This window comes from Lissotriton vulgaris, chromosome 5 (genome assembly GCF_964263255.1).
Source record: "Lissotriton vulgaris chromosome 5, aLisVul1.2, whole genome shotgun sequence".
Classification (NCBI taxonomy): domain Eukaryota; kingdom Metazoa; phylum Chordata; class Amphibia; order Caudata; family Salamandridae; genus Lissotriton; species Lissotriton vulgaris.
In genome coordinates, this window is record NC_141693.1 from 1,931,731,450 (window position 1) to 1,931,746,397 (window position 14,948).

General features: G+C 44.8%; 1 protein-coding gene across 1 annotated transcript in view; it reads left to right on the forward strand.

Annotated features, from left to right (window-relative positions):
• Positions 1–626: 626 nt before the first annotated feature.
• Positions 627–14,948, forward strand: part of LOC147717776 (N-acetyllactosaminide alpha-1,3-galactosyltransferase-like) — a 78,916-nt gene continuing 64,594 nt past the window's right edge. Inside the window, exons 1-2 of the mRNA XM_086919880.1 lie at positions 627–678; positions 792–865. Of these exons, the coding sequence (XP_086776006.1) occupies positions 627–678; positions 792–865 (126 nt within the window). The remainder of the gene's footprint in view (positions 679–791; positions 866–14,948) is intronic.

Below are 14,948 nucleotides of genomic sequence, written 5' to 3' on the forward strand. Positions count from 1 at the left end.
CAGGTCCGAAACACACGCAGGCTTCCTCCCCTAAGCCAATCACAATGCTGCAAAGCAGTGTTGTGATTGGTCTGAGCGCCGTGGTTTGGTGCTCTATCGGGGAAAGGGAGCCTGGGAATATTCCTCACAAGGCTGTGTAAGAAAGCCTAGTGGGGAACATGCAAAGTGTGCATGGCTGTTTGGCTGACCCAAGACGGCCGGCCAAACAGTCATGTACACTTTAGAGGGTGCTCTCCACTCCTCTCTCTGCTCTGCAACTGGCACTGCCCCGCCGCACCTTTACAGCGCACGACAATAGTCAAAAATACAGTCATAATAACACTGTTATTATCATTTTATTTTTTCTTGTGGGGCGTCGCTCCTCCACCTTATAGGAGGACCCGCCACTGGATAGTTACTGTAAAGTGGGGACAGTGAGCAATACGGGCAGTGAGGGAACAGAAGGGGAAGGGAACCGTGAGGACAGTAGAGAGGGGGCAGTGTGTGACAGAGGTGGAAGGGAGCAGAGAGGGCAGTGACTGTAAAGAGGGGGCAGTGAGTGAATAGAAGGGGAAGGGGAAGGTAAGGGCAGCAAGGTTGCGCTTTCACTGCACAATTTTTCCAGGAGCACCTTCATCCAATCCAAGATGGCCGCCATGGCTTGTGATGTAACATTGTGTGCAGCCCGCCCCTTTGAAGGTGCCACTCTATTATTAAAAATAATGGTGAGGAAGTTGATGCTGCATTAACAGCCATTTTGCTTTCTCCAGTAGGTCTTCGATCCGTGTGAAATGTTTTCCCGTTCCCATAAGAAGATCATCTTTCTTCTCCTTCTCATCTGCTTCGTTCCTGTGGTTTTCCTCATTTGGTACCTGCTTCACCCAATGTAAGTATTTTATCTCAGAGGTGGATCAACCTGCAGAGAATGTGGGAGATTTTTCTTACAGTTCTGTCTCTCTGAAAGGAAGAAGGACCAGGACAAAGTGAGTTTCATACTGGGTGCTCCACCCTTTCCAATCCCAACATGCATTTCATGTGCCGTGGCATCGGCCTGTCTTGCAAACATTAGTAATGTGAGAATCCATTCCACTTAGTAACAGCAGCTCACCAACATCTCAATACCCTGGATGATCCCATAACTAAAATATATGTGTTAAAGACCAGACCCTCTCCACACATAACAGAGTGGAAGGGGGGACGTTCCAGCTCCACATGCTGCCCATACTCCTCCTTTCTTAAATCCAGTGTTCCCCTTTACTAGTATTATAACTCTAGCTTGAGTGCAGATATCCTCTCAAGATAGATGCGTGGGTATGTCTGTATACATGCAAATACATATTTTATTTTAGTCATAACAAAAAAGGAAAGAAATATTGAAAAAAAATGGAATCTATTTACAACAATAAATCTATGCTTGTGGCATTACACACACATATGCGCCGCACACCGGACCTTCGGGCAAACAGGTGTTTTTGATCAATACAAAGCAATGTGGCAAATTGCATAGAAATCCTGACGGGTTTCGGCTAAAGTTGCAGCCTTGTTCTCAGGTAAGCTATCAATTGATTGTTGCGTTCCCTGCGTGTTTACGCGCGCCTTTTAAAGACTACCAGATTCCAATGTAGTTTCTGCATACTACAATCCCCAGAATGCAATGTTACATCTTTCTAATTTCAGCTCTATTTACAAAGACTGCAATGTTCCCGAAAAACTATATAAATGGGAAAACGAATTGCACGATAAACTGAACTGAAATTAGAAAGGTGTAACATTCGATTTTTTTCAATATTTCTTTTCTTTTTTTGCTATGACTAAAATAAAATATGTATTTGCATGCATACAGACATACCCACAAATCTATCTTGAGAGAATATCTGCACTCAAGCTAGAGTTATATATAATACTTTAAATTGCTTTGCATTGATTATAAACACGCGTTTGTCCAAAGGTCCCGTGTACGGCGCACTTCTTTACAGACCGTTAAGGAAGTATATGTTGGATGCTTGTTAGGGGTGCTCTGTTCCCTAGCGCGGACTGCCCTGTGAGGTTGAGGATATAGATATATATGTCATGTGAGCAAAGTCCGTCAGGACTAAAATGCGTTATGGCCAACATTAAACCAACACTTTCAGCATGCATTTGATGGTACGCGTCTGCTTTGTTTGAAAAATTCTGTGAGAAGCAAGGAGCAGTGTTTTGTGTATATAGTGTATATAGATAGATATATATAATATATATATTATGTCACAGTATGCAAATATGATTATAAGGAGGGTACACGTAAGAGTATTATAATGTATTCAGATATTCAAAAAGAATTACTACATATGTATTTTTTTGTGTGTGTGTGTGTATATATTACGGAAGGGAGGGTATGTTAGGCTTTTAATGGGACAGTTTCTCCTCGTCTCCCCGCTATGACTCCTTCCTCCCCTCCCTTCTACGAATTCTTGCAACATTGTTTTTGTGTACTGTACCTTACTATGCTCTTGTAACTGATGTATCTTTTAACGCAACAATCCTAAATGTAAAGCGCTCTGATACCCTCTTGGGTCTAGTTGCACTATATAACACTATAAATAAAATTAAAAAAAATATCCAATATACATATACACACACACACATATATAAAGACCATCATAAGAGATTCTAATGTCAGACCCAGTAATTTCTTCTCATGATTTCATCTGCAGTCCTGTACCTCGGGATTGGAGCGATGCACAAGTGGGTCCACCTCTTGATCGTCTCAATTCAGTTTGCTATAATAGCACAGAATTTTGATAGGATCAAGTGAGGGAAGGAAAGCAAGGGGACAGCAGGGAGGGAGATCTCGAATCAGAGGAACATGCAATTACTATTTTGAGACTATTCATGAATCGACATCCAATGTTCACATCCTAAATACTCTACAAAATAATGTACCTGAAAAAGAAAATAAAAGGAACCTCTCTTCATGAGATATGATAGTCACAGGAAGAAATTTTATGAACAGTCTTTGTTCTACTTCCAGAAGAATTGCATACTATAGTGTATCTATGAAACACCAGCATAAAACATAAGAATAATTACATCCATCGCAACCTTCAAAAAGGAAGCAAAATCGTACTATATGAGCAAATATCTTCCATTAAGACTTTATTGGAGGTCTGCTGTCTATAAACTGCCCAATTTTATTACTGAATGTATATATGTCTATATGCTAAACTGAAGTGTGAAACTTTAATTACTGATGAAAAGCTACTGTAAAGCGCTCTAATACCCTACTCTGGGTCATGTTTGCGCTATAGAAAACACGAAATAAATAAACATAGCATTACTCTCCCATAAATCTCCCATAAGAAACAAACAGTCTCAATGTTTTGATTACAGACCATGTGAATTCCCTTTACATTCATCACAGGGTGTGCACTTCACTCCTACTAGGGTCCCTGTTAATAACTAGGCATGAAACACATAGATAGATATAGTATGTAGGTCAAAGAGTAGTATCCCTTAGCATTTGTTACAATTCCTTTTCCCCAGTTCAATAGCATTCCAAATCACACATGGACTGAAAATGAGAAATTCATGAACATTTTTTAGGAAGAAACAACGTTTTTTAGGGGCAGTTGCCTCACTGCTTGGTTTAAGAACATATACCCATGTTTTGCCTCTTCAAAATAGATAGAAACCATACAATGATGTCTGCGCCTTATAGCTTCCTTCCTCCGAATTCCAAGACATGCCTAAAACAAAATGAATGTGTCCTTGTGTGATGTAACTGATACTCATGTAAAGCACTCCAATTCCTCCGGGTCAAGTTTGCGCATATAAAACTGCAAAAAAACAACAAAAGTAAGTTTTTTGTACACTGCTGTCATTGGGCTGTACTTGGGATACACTTGAGTGAGATTTGTGCTACTGTTTGGCTTTTTCCTCTGGGGGGCATCATTGGAGACTTATTTGTTATGAAGCTCCCTAATTTCATCATTTACTCCAGTATCCTCAGTAGAAAATGCTATCAGTTTTCCACTTTGATTCCATCAAAATGACCTTCAGATGTGCAACACCTTTGGCATAAATTCAGAACATTAGCACTCTAGTTGCTCATTAGAATACTGTAGTAAAGCTGCTGATCACCAGGGAGCTGACTACCAGTCTGCTGCTGGTGTTGAAAGGGCATGTTTCAGTCTGTATTTTAATGAAATAGAAAAGGAAGATATTTGAGAACTCACTTAAAACCTAATTTTTCGTTGTACAGCACTAACCATAATGTATATGAAAATATCAAACCCCTCATTATGTTCCTTTGTAAATTAAATGTTTTAAGTTTTACCAGTTTGGTAAAATCAAGATGGCTTTGTGTGTGCCATACTTTTGTCATAAGTAAGACTTCTAGCACTCTAGTTGTTCTTTAGAGCACTTTGGGAAGCTGTAGTAGAACATAAGCGAATCAACTGCTTCCTGTTGGAAATACATGTTTTACTGAGAATGTCAGACTTCATTCTCACATGGCTGAGAAAGATAGTGTGAATTTACAGAAGATATGCTCTCATTTGAGCTTCCGTAACCTCTACAGGAAAATCATGAAAAAGCAGTTTGCTCTCAAATATGATTCATGAAATCCAGCAGAAGGCTTTTTCACAGGGTAAAATCACCTTGGAACACACCACAATTTCGAAAATGAGTATGGTACCATCAACAAATGATTTATTTTGTAACTATTGTAACAATGGGGTGATATAATGTATATTGGTCGCAAGATTGGCTGTCAGCATTTCAACACGGAAGTGCAAGCACCTATCAGATCTCACCATGAGGTCTGTGCTTAGGCCCTGCCCAGATGTACAAATGTCTTTATCCTTTAATAACTCCAATACTACTGAACGTATTTACACCAAATAACAACAGGCATTAGAAATGCAATAGGTCTTGCATATGCTAGAGTTAAAGCTATTGGCGTTGTAAATGATAATGTTTAATGTCTTTTACCTGAGTGTTTTTATCTGGAGTGTTTTTATCTGGAGTATTATGTATGTGATGTGGAGTGGAGTTATGTGGGTTGGATTTGCAATTGTTAGTTGTGGAATTGTGTGGAGTGGTATCGTTTGGTGAATATGTTTAGTGGTGAAATTAATTTGTGGTACCAAGGTGTCCCCTGTGGCTACACGTTCACATGCCACCACCGTCCCGGAGTTTTTCAAAATGTGTGCTCCATTTTTAGACTCTCCTGTCAGAGGCCAAGCGCTAAGGAAATGAAGAGCTGCGCCAACCTAAAAATATGATGTCAAAGGTTGTGTGTACTGAGCCCTAATATTTAAAGCAAATTAAGTTTTACTGATTGCAGCGTGAGATGATTCATTATCACAATAAAAGAGTTATTTTCAAATGCATTATTTGTCTATGTTGTTTTCATTCTATCATTCGCAATCATTGGTGTAAGTATGGATTTATCTCCAAGTAACAGGGGCGCTGACTATTATTTTTGAATGTACGGTTTTAGTATGATGACCGAGGTTGGGGGTGAAGATTGGGGATATAATCTTGGGTCAATTATGGTACTTGACAGGTAATAAAAGCATGCTAATCAGGTTGGATTTAATGTCTCCCATAAACAGCTTGTATAAGCTACCATAACCCAACATGTTGTGGAAGATCTCGCTATAACCGTCAGACCATATTTTATTCCATATTTCTCATGTGGCCCTGATCCCATATACTCCACAAACAGAGAGTCACCCAACAGACTTTTGTAAGTTTTTAGGTCATATATTTTCTGAGAATATTCTGGTTCAGTGCACTCTGTTTGATAATAGACTTATGAGCGAATATATAGCGCAAACGGGATCCTTGTGTTTTACACCTGATTCCACATATTCATGACAGTTTTCTTTGCCTCTTGATGCCAGAGTGGCCTCCTGCCACTTACACAGCTGTATCTGATTCTGGAATAAATGACCACTTATGTCTTTCTGGACTTTGAATATTCCGTCTCTGCTCATAGGAGAGATACAACAATGGCATTTTTACGCCTTTGATTGTTGTTGTTTTTTTTTTTACATTGTTTAGCACTCAGAAGCAAACCTAGGCTGTTCTGTACTACAAAAAACAAGCATTGGCATAGCCAATAGGTCTATCCCTTTGGGAGCTTATAAGTGTTTACTCAGTGTCATAAGGACACCCTGATACAGCCCTGAAATTTACATGTGTGCACATACGGCGCACATACATGCCCCATGGGCATGTATGTGCGCCACATGGCACCTTCACAAATGGCAAAAAATGCACTTGTGTAAGAAATCGCAAATCACCACCAACTTCAAGTTGGTGGTAATTTGTGATTTCTTTTTTTTTATTTTTATTTTTGGAAACCTTTATTGTGCAACAAAAGCTTACAGGTACGGGCCCACAACCATGCAGGCCGGCCGCGAAATCAAGTAGTAGCACATAAGGCAAAATCAAAACAGCCCAGCAGTCCCAAAGACGAGGAGCAGCAATTATCAGACACATCACAAACTGGAGAAAAGGTGGGACCACTGAGTACAGGATAAGTGAGGTTAATTTTTAAAGTTATAGATAAGAAGGATCAGACGCAGTCACTTCATCGAGAACACATGGCGGGCAATGATCCCAGCGAGTCAGCAACAAACCAGGCAATAATTAGGGAAGCATCAGAAGAACTTGAGGATAAGAACAAACAGTACAATACATACTGGTCAGTACCCACCCCATGAACGTGGAACATCTTGACTGACGGTAGTGGAGAGACCAACAGCCGAAACAATAAGCAGCGCTACACCTAACCACCAAACTGACCCAAAGGAAAAAGGAAGGAGCAAGAGAGAAAGGAGAAAAATAAGGCCCATAGAACCAAGACAAAACAAAAGACCCACCCCCAAACCCCCCACCCAGCACGCATGCAGAGGCTACGGCCTACCCCCCCCCCCCTAGCAGTGTGCCTGTCGCCCAAAACCGAGTCCCGAAATATAGACTCAGAAAAGAGAAAAAGGAAAGGAAAAAGAAGAAAAGGGAAGGGAAGGGAGAAAAAGGAAGTAAGAACTAATGGGAGAGGAGACATGCAAGCAAAACGATCTGCTCCCACCACCCACCGGTGCACAATTTGAACCCACGAGAAGAGGAAGTCACTACAAAGTCAAATACAGAAACTTGATGAGGAAGCGATCATACTTGTACAATCGAAAGTACGCCATTAAGCCATGCACGATGAATAGTCCGCCGATGTAAAGTATCTCAACCCTGTCCCTGTCTGTCCGGGGCCATAGACACGGAATGCACATTGAACCAGAAGCGGACGGGCCAGGAGAGAAACGCAAGAACTCCAGGCCACAACACACGGCACCAGTCATGATGGCCTCGGACCGGGCCAGCAAGAAAAAGCAACAGTAACAGCAAGTACCACGAGCAACGCCCCGTTGACCAAGAAGGGGAACTCGCTCCGCTAGGACAGACATCAGATCCCGGCTCAGCAGGGCAAGGCGCACAATCGCCGGGAGTCATGGCAAGGCAGGCCCGGACGGACCCCGGCCGGAGTCCCTCTGTCATTTCCACTCCTTGGAAGCGCTCTCGACAGAGCAGAGCAGCGGGCACCCAGACCTCCAGGCAAGCGACGGCCATAATCTCATCAACCTCCGGGAGGGTCTGCGCAGCACAGATTAGCGGTTGGTCCGCACACGTGGGGGGCGGCTCAGCGGGCCCGTCAAGAAAATCATCGCCCAGCCTAGCGGTATTCAACATCACGGACTCATGCCAGGAACTCAAGTCAGCGAGGACGTCGCCAACCGTAGGATCACCCCTACAGTATTCAGCAAACGTGCCGTGCGACAGGCCAGTGTCCCCGTCGACGACGGGTCTGAGATACAGGGCGCTGGCCGCCATCCTGTCAGCACGGCGGGGCCACTGTACACTCCAGCCCCGATCCGGTTGCCAGCGGAGTTCAGTGAGAGCCAGCCGGGGACAGTGAACCGCACCAGTGATGCAGGGAGGCGGGCTGCCAAAACATTGGGGGTAGTCGGCGCCTCTGACCCATGGGCGCCGACCGCCGAGTCCGGGCGGCGGGTTTCAAAATGGCCGGTTGGGAGACAAAGGGGAGACGCGTCTCCAATGCGGTCAACCCCCGTCCGTAGGATGCGGCACTCCGCCACCAGGTCCCACCAGGTCCCGGGACCTCCCGGCCGGGTCCGGTCAGTCACCACCGGTCCAACCGCACAGTGGCATCTTCGGTCGACCCCTCTCCTCCACCAGGGGCCGGCGAAGGAACTTCGTTCCAGTCGGGGAGCCGCAGGAAAGTCCAGGCCCGCCCGCCTCGCGGGCTCCGAAGCGAGCAAGGGCACAGCTCAGGATCCGCAGCACCCAGGAGCGTCCGGAGCAGATGGTAAGAATCAGCAATCTGTCATGCTTCCATATTTCCACGAATACGTCTTCTCGGGGCAGGATATGGCACAGGATTAATAAAACAGGCAAGAAGGTCGACGGAGCCGAGCTACAACGCGGCCATCACGGTCGCGAGCTTGGCTCCTCCCAAATGTGTGATTTCTTAATGAGAAATCGCACAACTTGGGTGCTTCATACATAGCATTTATGGAATCACAATTTGCGATTCCTTAAATGCTGACGCAAAATTAAGGAATCACAAATTTTGCGATTCCTTAATGATGCGATTTCAATCATACATTGCATTTTCCGAATTTTTTGTCGCAAACGCTGCTTTTTTGCGAAACACAGCGTTTGCGACTAAAAAAATGGATGATACATATGCCCCTAATTCATAAAAATAAACAGGATCCAGAAGATTTTCTTACAATTTCGCTAATTGGGATGTTGCGAGGCGAGGCTTGCAGAATGCCCAACAGAGTTTGTTGAGCTGTGTCAAAGAAAATAAAGGTGTGGCTCGCCAAACTCTTTTTTTTTTTTTTTTGGGGGGGTAAGCAGAGCGGCATGTCGCCTTGCTGCACTGCTTATTTAACCGCATCGCTGCGGCGGCTTTTCCCGCTGTGCGCGGCATTTTCAAAAATGCCGCGTTACATGACGAGCCCAGCTCGTCATCCGCCCACGGCAGGTAAAGGTGATGACGAGCTGGGCTCGTCATCCGCCTCGAAGGGGTTAAAGCCTACCATTTTGAAAAAATAGAGTTTGGCGAGCCGTTCCTTTCGCTGGAGTGCGGCGAGGCGGGCTTGCAGAATGCCCAACAGAGTTTTATCCAGCGGCGCAGCATGAAAGAAAGGTGCGGCTTGCCAAACTCTATTTCTTCAATATTTTATGCTTTTAATTGCAGCAAAGCATGCTCTCTGTGCCTCGCTGCCTAATAAAAGCAAAAAATATTGAAAAAATAGAGTTGGGCGAACCGCGCACAAAACAAAAGTAGCCCAGCCGCCTTTGCTAAAGTGCAAGCATGCTTCATTTAAAAAAAATAAATCATTAATTTGCGTTAGAGGTATCAAGGCATGTAAGCAAATAGTGCTGACAGACTGTAAATAAAGCATACTGAGTAACATGTAAAAGGGCCAGTCCTTCTGGGAGGTACAAACAGAAGGGAGGGAGGTACTAAGGAGCGACTAGTAAGCCTATTAACAAATCAAAAGCCTACATTTACAAAGAACAGTGACATCGGCCAATTTAAAAAGATGGGCGGAGAGTGGGCGGAGCTTCAAGGCCATATCTGAATACAGCATATCGCAAAGAGACAGCGCTGCCTAGGCAAGACCTAAAAAAAAGGGAGACGCTTTTGTTGTTTTTTAATGCGAGGGGTTGTCTTGTTTGTGGCTCACATGGGGCTGGGCTGGGTAACCTCATCCATTGCAACATTGTCTCTTCCGGTGCAGCAGGGGAGACAATCACTTTTACACCTGTCTGTGCTATAGAGAACTGAATAAAAATAAACCTGTGCTCCAGTAAAAGTGATAAACGCCTGAGCAGCGTGTCACAAGTACGCACAGCCAGGGTCAACCGCAGTGAATGTCAGTGGCAGGATTCCCTACAGCCGAGCGCACGTATTCCATAGGTGCTATTCTCAGACTACCCTCCCGAAGCTGCAAGCACCATACTCTCTGTCTTAGAAGTCACTTACGGATGCTGCTGTAGCCATGCTGTTAGGTACTGACACTTGCCCACTTTTAACAGAATGTTGGTGGTCATCTTTACCGGACATTTGAGCACTGTCACATGACCACACCTCAAGGTAATAGTAGCTCAGTTTAATTGCAGCCATCCATTGTAGGTGTAAATCTAGCGGCCATTTTATTAAAATAAACATAAAATATATCCGCACAGCACTTGAGCTTGTAAGGTATAATTTTCCAAATGTTATGAAACAGTAAGTATTTAGTAAAATCTAATTTGCACAATATTATATATATTTGCTTGTTATGCCAACACGTTCGAATGGAAACTACACACGGGCTATTAAGAATGGAGAAATGTTAATAACCAACGCAAGAACGCCTTCATTTTTAGGTCGAGTTAATTATAACTCAAAGACCTATTACTACTGAACCAGAGTCTTTCTCTTTAGCTCTGCACACTGATAATATACCTGCGGAGCAGTGTGTTTTCTGTCAGCTCGGTTGTCTCCATCTGTATGGGAGAAGAGACCACATTTTAGGGTTGTTTCTTTCTATTATATGCACAATGGTTCAGTACTAAACTGTACCATGCAAATAATAAAGCCTACCTTTTCTTCAAGCCGGAGTTGTTTAACTTCTGCCTATTTTTTGTTTCAGTCACCGACTCTGTTTAAAGGGTGACAGACCATTAATTCAGTGAAGACTTCGAGCTTTCGCTAATGAATATACTTAAAAAGCTTTACCTGGAAGCTTTGTTCACTATTAAAGAGCAGGGAACTTTTCTTCGCGTTAATTTACTCACAGAAACATTTGTGAGCTGTGAAGAAACAACGCTTGGTTTACTAAAGTGTTCGTTATGTTATTTAGCAGTTACTGATAGTGTTTTCAAATCCTTTGAGACAAAAGGCATCCCTTTAAAAGCTTCGTGTTTGGGCTCTCGTCCTTGTGATGTACTTTTCAGTTAATGTGGCACGTCTTTCGGAAAAACAGAGTTTAGTTCGTTCTCAGGCTTGGCTCATAATATTGGATGGTGTTTATTTGAAAAGCGGAGCTCAGGGCAATCGCTTTACCTTAAATTCTTCTGTTCGCTCTCATCATGCTTTTCGAAGTGAGGCGATGGCATTTCCAGTTGGAAACATCCCAGCAATGGCTTCTAGCTTTGAATCATGGGTGTTGTGGTTTTTCATTACCATATTAATACATTTGGGCTAGCAAGCTTAGGTGCAGCAGAGCAGTGCATCCTGGGCATTGTTGTGCTTACATTTTTGTCAATTCCGTCATATTGTTTAAACACACTGTGGCGCTATTAAATTTCAAAATTAAATACGCTTCTTTGCTCAGAAGCAGGTTTTCAATGTCTGTTAGTGTTTTTGAAGATTTAAAGCTTGTCAATACTGTCCATCTTTTAAAGCGAAATGCACCTCTACGCAGCTCAGCAGTTCTGAGAGAACGTCTGTCCTCGTTAAGAAGACCGTTGAACCAGGGTTTAGAGTCTTTCGTAGAAAATCTCTTTAGTTGCAGGGGAGCAAATTTGTTAATTATCGAGGTCATAGAGTTGAGGTAGTGGTTGGTGAGCTCAGTTACGTTGGAAGACCCAGCAGTGGGTAGGAGTAGATTCTGGCTTGAGGTAGGTAACGTGTTTGGGTTGAGTTTTTTCCAGTCTCTTTTCCATACTTTAGGTTTTGTGGCTTGGGCCGAGTTAAGTTTGTCTGTTTCCTTGATGAAGAAGGTGATGATGTGTTGGTCTGACCAATCACAGGGGAGGATCGACGCCAAGTGAGTGGAAACTCTCTTAGAGATTATTAAGTCAAGAGTTGCGCCTTTATTGTGTGTAGGGCTGTTGCAAATTTGGTTGAGGTCTAAGGCGTTGAGGAAGTTTTTGAGACTGTTGACCACTGTATCGTTGGGATCGTTCCAGTGGAGGTTAAAGTCGCCCAGGAAACTTTGTGTGTTTTGTCGACCGGTGTGTGTTGTGATCATGTCCATGAGGTGTTCTGTGAAGAAGAGGTTGTCAACAGGTGGGTGATAGATGATGTGTAACGAGCAGACAGGTTTGCCATTGCTGTTGATGTCGAGGCTTATGTATTCACAAGAAGGGAGTACCGAGGATATAGCCCTGTTTACGGTGATGTTGCTCCGGTGTATGCATGCAATACCTCCTCCAACCTCACCAGTCCTGTCTAGTCTGATGATGTCATAGTTAGGGGCTACTAGGATGTCAATGAGGGGCGAGGAGGATTCTGTAAGCCATGTTTCAGTGAGAATTATCAGGTCCAGATCAGTAGAGGTAATGAGGTCGGCCATGTCAGTGGCGTGTTTCGAGGCCGATCTGCAATTCAGTAGTGTGCATTTAAGCCGGGGTGTGACGAGAGAAGTGGAGTGTTCCTGCATGAGTGGGACTTTACAGAGATTATTGTCGATGATTCCTCTGTTGTTGTGAATAGTGGGCCTGTGCGGGTTGGCGAGGATGGAAGGGATGGGAATGTGTGTGAGTGAAACGGAGTACGCAAAGAGGGGTTCGTAGGAGAGCAGGAGAGAGCGAAGATCAGTCTCTGGAAAAGGGTTGTTGGTACGCGTTGGCTGCGAGGATAGGTTACGTGAGGGTACTGATTTCCAGCTGGGAGCATTGTGTTTGGGGGTGCAAGGGAGGTGAGTTGGGGAATTGTTAGGTATACTGGTTCTGTAGGATCTTGGGAGCCATGGATGGGTCAATAGCATCACCTTAAAAGCGTGGAGATCCTCTTTGATTTAGGAAAGTGTGGACATGATCTCATCTAATCTAGTGTCTGGTGTGGTTATGATGGGGGTGGGAGTTGGTGAGATGAGTGTGTGTGTCTGGGGTGTAGGCTGGTTGGGTGTATGGGCTGGTGCAGGGGTGCGTGAGTTAGTATGTGCAGATGTGTGTATGTGTGTGGGAGGGATGTTGATGCTGGTGGCTGAGTAGTGGGTTTGACATGTTGGTGGGCGGGTGTGTGAGGTGCGGCTGGAAGCAGTGGGTGTTCAGAGGGTGGACTGTTGACTGAGAAATCAAGGGGTAGCCAGTAGAGTGTGAGCGACTGAGCTGTGGGGGATTGGTTAGCGTGAGTGGAGTCCTTGATAGGTGTGTTATTGCGAGTAGGGGAAGAGGTAAGGGGAGAGAGGGTATTGGGGGAGTATGTTAGCGGGGTAGGGAGCTATGGTAGTTCCCGTAGAGGGTTCAATTGCTAATGGGGGTGCGGATGTAGGGTGGGTCTTGCTATATGAGGTTTGATTGGTCTGGAGGGAGATCGGATTGGGTGTGTTAGTGAGAGGAGGGGGTGGGGTGGGGGGAGACATGGATAGGGAAAGGGTTATGTGGGTGGGGTGAGGAGTTATGGTCGTTCCTGGAGTGGGTTCACTTGCTGATGTGGGTAAGTATGTAGAATTGGTCATGCTAGGGGGATAGGTTGAGCTGGGAGGAGTCGGTGTTGGGTGTGGTATTGTGAGGTGTGGCTAGTGTAGGGTGAGAGATGATGAGGGAAGGGGTTGTGAAGGAGGAGGGGTGAGGAGCTATGGTCGAGCCTTGAGTGGTTTCCGTTGCTATGTGGGGTGCGGATGTAGTCTCGGCCATGATGGGTAGGGGAAGTGTGAGATGTTTCGGTGAGGTGTTGCTAAGTGTATACGTGGGAGTGGACGTCAAGGTAGTCGGGGTAGAAGAAGTGGATGAATCTGAAGCCCGTGATGGTCGGGAGGGTGGGTTGGGGGAGAAGCCGAAGGGGGTTAGGGCGGTAGCATCTCGAATAATGGTGGTGTGGGTGGATAGGGAGGCAGTTTGAGGATTGTCCACTTGTTCTTTAATGATGAGGAAGATGTTATCTAGGAGATTTAAACTACGGTCCGTGGCTTGGATGAGGATAGTACCATTGTTGTAGATGGTGATTGTTGATGTAGCTTGGAAAACTTGGGCAGGGGAAATATAAATAGCTAGTCCATGTGCCGATTTTCTAGTGGAAGAAATCGGAAATAAGGCTAGGAGTACTTTCCTCCATTGTGCTCTCCGTTTCGTGTGGAAGATGATGTCAATGGTTGTGTGCCCGTTGTGTGGGGAGAAGTAGGGATCAACGAAGAGAGTTTCAGGGTGTGATTTGATAAAATTGTGTTTGAACCTTTTGGCCGATTTTTTTTTTTTTTGTGAGGCCAGGGGGATAGACGATGTTGTGTGTGCGAGTGCCTGTGAGTTCCATAGTATGTGTGGGCAGGTAGGTGCGGATGATAGGGCGCCAGAGAGACTATGGATGGCTGGGGCCAGGAGGGATTCATAGAGAGGGATAGGGGGAAGAGGGAGATGAGGTGGATGTAAGTCGGATACTGCGGATGTGAATAGTTGTAATGGGCTAGGGGCACACGGGGGTTGGAACGAAGATGTAAGTCAGATACTACGGATGTGAATAGTTGCTAATGGGCTAGGAGGACACGGGGGTAGGAACGAAGATGACATGAAATATGCGCCTAGGGCGTTGGGTGGCATGGCAGAGAAGAGAGAGGAGGGAGATGCTTAGGGAGGGTGGCCGAGTGTGGTGGAAGTTTGGGAAGTCAGAATAGTAAGGGAGGGGGACGGGAGTCGATTAGGGGTTAAGGTGTCCAGAGGCCAGAGCAATGAGGGTAAGTCAGACTAAGATGGCCGACTCCTTAGAAGAAAATACTTAAGCAGGTAGGTAGTCCTCTGTTAGTTTCCTTTAAAGAGGAAAAGTTAGTGTAGTTCTACCTTGCTGACCATTCTATTTAGGGAGGGCTATAGGGGATCAAAGCCCTGTTTTCCCGTTCATGAACCAAGACAAAGTCTATGGTCCTTTTTCGGTTGTGATGAAGAACACAGGAAGTGAATGTAGTAAGGGGGAATGTGCAGAGGAATGGAGGGGGACATCCCCTACACTACGAGCCATCGGCCATTTT